The sequence below is a fragment of the Sinocyclocheilus rhinocerous genome, unplaced genomic scaffold (assembly GCF_001515625.1).
Source record: "Sinocyclocheilus rhinocerous isolate Xijiao unplaced genomic scaffold, SAMN03320098_v1.1 scaffold2522, whole genome shotgun sequence".
Taxonomy (NCBI): domain Eukaryota; kingdom Metazoa; phylum Chordata; class Actinopteri; order Cypriniformes; family Cyprinidae; genus Sinocyclocheilus; species Sinocyclocheilus rhinocerous.
The window spans coordinates 214,863-218,820 of record NW_015648725.1 but is presented as its reverse complement, the minus strand read 5'-3'; the positions used below and the strand labels follow the sequence as shown (position 1 = coordinate 218,820).

General features: G+C 38.3%; 1 protein-coding gene across 1 annotated transcript in view; it reads left to right on the top strand.

Moving 5' to 3' along the window:
- The window catches only part of LOC107710210 (ephrin type-B receptor 1-like), an 86,876-nt gene that overhangs the window by 73,520 nt on the left and 9,398 nt on the right, over nt 1-3,958 (top strand). The window contains exon 10 of the mRNA XM_016514951.1: nt 3,640-3,789. Within this exon, the coding sequence (XP_016370437.1) occupies nt 3,640-3,789 (150 nt within the window). The remainder of the gene's footprint in view (nt 1-3,639; nt 3,790-3,958) is intronic.

Here is a 3,958-nt window from a genome sequence, read left to right as displayed (position 1 = left end):
TTTTTTGTGGGGGGGGGGGGGGGGGTTGTTATGTCCATAGTACAAGTGGTGATGTCAGGTTATACATGTTAACCTTAAAAGTACGTTTATATGTTTTATAATGAGTATGAGCAATAATAATAGTGTTGTCTGACTTTTATAGTATGTAATTTGGACTGCAACATTTATCATGGTTTATTTTAGTGAATTTAAACTGTCAATTCAATCTCAGTTTCATGGGTTTATACAACCTTGACTCTTGCCTCTCTTGTAAAATGTGAGCAGATTGGTTAGCAAGTTACTGCGGGTATCAAACAGAGGAGCAGTGTGAGCAACACTTCACCACACCACTGTCCTCAGCTGTCATTATTTAAACATGCCATCTGACCGTTGACCTGCAGCACCATGTGACAGACTTGAAAACCTCACACAGTGGCATGCGAGCGCTCTTTCATTTAAGCACAAAGAACTCTCAAAGGAAAAGAAAAGGCGTACAAGTCGAGGAAAGAAAAGAATACTTAACCTGGTTATGAAAGACAAGGTCATAATCTAGTATTAAAAATCCTGGATGGGAAATTGGGAGGAAAGGATGATAAAGGATTAGGTGAGCGTGGTTTAATTTGCGCGGTCCCCGTCGAGCGTCTGGGTGGTGGCGGAGCGGTATAGGACCGGGAAGAGGGCGCGAAAGGTTAGTGACGCACGGTTAGCCTGCTGCTATCTGAACCACCTCCCCTGACGTCTGATTTGCCTGCTGATGTTAATACAGCACAAATTGGACTGGAATTTGAAATTAATGTAAGTGAAGGAGATATAAGCAAATTAGATCTGTGTGGCCCACAGAGAAACCGAATGGCCACGGGTTATAATTTAAAAGCAGTTAGACAAGGTGATCTAGTATTCACTTTGTAGCATTATTGGTTTGTTGACATCAGTGTGACATGGGGTGACCAAAACCTTATATCAAACTATGAGAAATCTTATATCATGTTACATCTCTATATTTTTACATTACATTAAATTACATGTTTTTTTCATCAGTTTGTACGTTTCTTCACTTGTAAGTAATGCAAAGTAGTGATAGACAGACAGACAGACAGACAGAGAGTCTCCTGTCTCTTTCTGTCTTTCTAATATGCACAGGTTTTCAGATCTAAATATATGCCACTGTCGTCTTGCCTCATGCAGGCACATTTCCGATGCAGATTGTTTGTGTTTGGAACATTAAACACTAGTAGTGTGTCTTTCTTCTGCAGTTGTTCAAGTGTTGTTTGCTGTGAGCATGTGCTGCTCTGAGAGACATATCTTCATTGTTCAGTGAGAGACAGTGGTGCATCAGAGAGACATATGGATCTATAACTATAAATGCTGAATGAATGATAAACCACTTTATTGTATTTGCCCAGACGTTTTATGTTTCAGTGAATCAGCTGTTTCGATTTTATTGGATATTTTATTTTATTTTATTTTATTATTTTTTTAGAACCACACTTCAAACAAGCTATCATAGGTGTAAGACATTGCCATTTTTGCATTAACCATTACTAGTTCAGTTCTGTTATGTTCACACTACATGGGTTCAATGTAAAAGTAATTGTCATTAACTTGAACTCAGTGTTTATGTGGTGACAGGCCTCTTGTCACAGATAGAAGTCAGTGGAGGTGACCTGTATGACTCTGGTCTCTGTCACATGTAGGTTCATTCCATCTTATATTAGAATCGATGAAGATGAAATGGAGTTTTTCCGGTCGCTGAACTCAAAGGTCAGAAAGGATCATCCAAGCAGAAAGGGTCATCAAATCCCTCATTTGTTATATATATATTTTTCATTTGATAAAAGAAGAATTTCTTTGTTTATATTGTGAAGCATTTTATTTTCCCCGAAGTTCTTCATAATGTTGTTCGTTAGGGTGGGCACAATTGTTGAATCCACCTATGACATCTAAACATGGGTGGTCATATGTTATTGTGCTATTGGTTGTCATAGTGCTTGCTGTTGAAAAATGCCCGGCTTTGTGCCTGACAGATTTCTGAGGTCCTAAACACAAAGCATGCGTGTCATAACCTTGACGATTTCTGAATGACCCATTTTTGCAGCTTAGTTTCAGTATATGGTCTTGGGTGGGCTGGAATTTTTGCTTTTTATTTATTGTGTTGTGTTTACACTATGTCAGACTCTGATATCAAAGGAGCAAAGAAAATCTGACTCTCACATCATGATGTGATGGTGTGACCCCTTTAAGATTCTTGGTCTTTATAAATCTCTGACTGAGGTGCTGCAGACTTATTACAGGAATATTGAAAGTGAATATTGAGTTCAATGGGTTGCAAAAATATAGTGTTAAGGAAAAAAGAAGGAGGGATGGAGGGGACTAAAGAGAGAACTGAGGGGTTAAAGAGGTGGAATGTAAGAGTGACGCAAACTCCCAGCAGGCATCTGTCCTTCCCTGACCACTGTTTCATCACTGTTTCCACAATAAACTTAATAAAATAAAAAAAATGGACAGAGAAAGAGGTCTGAGATTATGTAATCTTGTTTTAGGTTGTTGTCCTTTCGTTTTCGTTTTCTCTCCATAACGGCTGCAGTGCTGCGTTTAAAATGAGAAAGCCCCGCCCACAAGCAGTGACATCATTCACAGTCATTTGAGGATGAATTAGTTTCCCATGATATATTGTGCACTTTAGCTGTCGGTTCAGTATTTTATTCGTTATTTGCCTCTTCTGCAACTCACTGAAATATTTCCTGTTTATTTTTTTATTCAGAAACTTCATTAAACTTTCATTTAGAAAGTGTAAATCTGGTGGGTGCTGGAATGTTCCCTAAACTTACATTAAAGAAGGGAACCAAGTCGTTTCTAAAAACCGGAATGCGTACAATAAGCAACCACATTGTAATTTGGTAAAAACCAATACCCTAGCAACGACCCTAACATCTTGTCAGTCAGTTTTGCACATTTTCTTCAGAAAATGTACAAATATTAGTAGTTTATTATTGCGATAATAAAGCACACTTCCAGAATGACAATATGCTGCTCAGCTTTTCTGCATTGTAGTTTTCGTCTGGTTGACGTCAGAGGCAGGACTGAACTAATTGACATCATTAGACTGGAACATACAGCATGTGGATCTCAGACCAGTTCTGTGTGTGTTTTGTCATTGTTTGTGTGGGTGTGTATGTGAGGTGAATCTTAAAACAAACTGCTGTCAATTTTAATCAGTGAGGCACAAAACCAGCCTCAGGTAGTCCAATTACAGACAGACACGCTCCACGGATGAGACTGGGCCCTCCTCACAAACACACACACTTACACTATTGCGTGTGTGTACTGAAAGAAGGGAAAGAGGTTTTTATGGTGTTTTGTAAAGGAAAAATAATTGAATTCATTCGTGCTGAATTAAAAAAAAAATGCAAATGCAGCCCATTGTTTGCAAATATTTAGAGTCGCGATGGATGTAGTGCTCAGTTAGTCGATATGTTCCTGTTGTTTATTTGTTTTGTTCAATCAGCATACTTCCCAGTTGTCCATGTGAAAGTGATACATTTTGATTTGGGTACATAAATGAGACACATGGATTGTAATGACCAAAATTAATCCATGTGACAGCATCCTATCACTCCTATCGCACCAATCTGACCTGTCATTTTTTGTTTGTTTCCTCAGGGTGGAAAGATCCCTGTGAGATGGACCTCGCCGGAAGCCATCGCATACAGGAAGTTCACTTCTGCTAGTGACGTCTGGAGTTACGGTATCGTCATGTGGGAGGTGATGTCTTTTGGCGAGAGGCCCTACTGGGACATGAGCAACCAAGATGTAAGTTTCCTCTTTTTTTTATACCGAACAGAGTATGATTGTCTATTACTGGCTTTGAGTCACACTAGTCCTGAATCTTAAACTGAGTAAAATACAAATGAAAACGTATTATATTATATTATATTATATTATATTATATTATATTATATTACATTATATTATATTATAT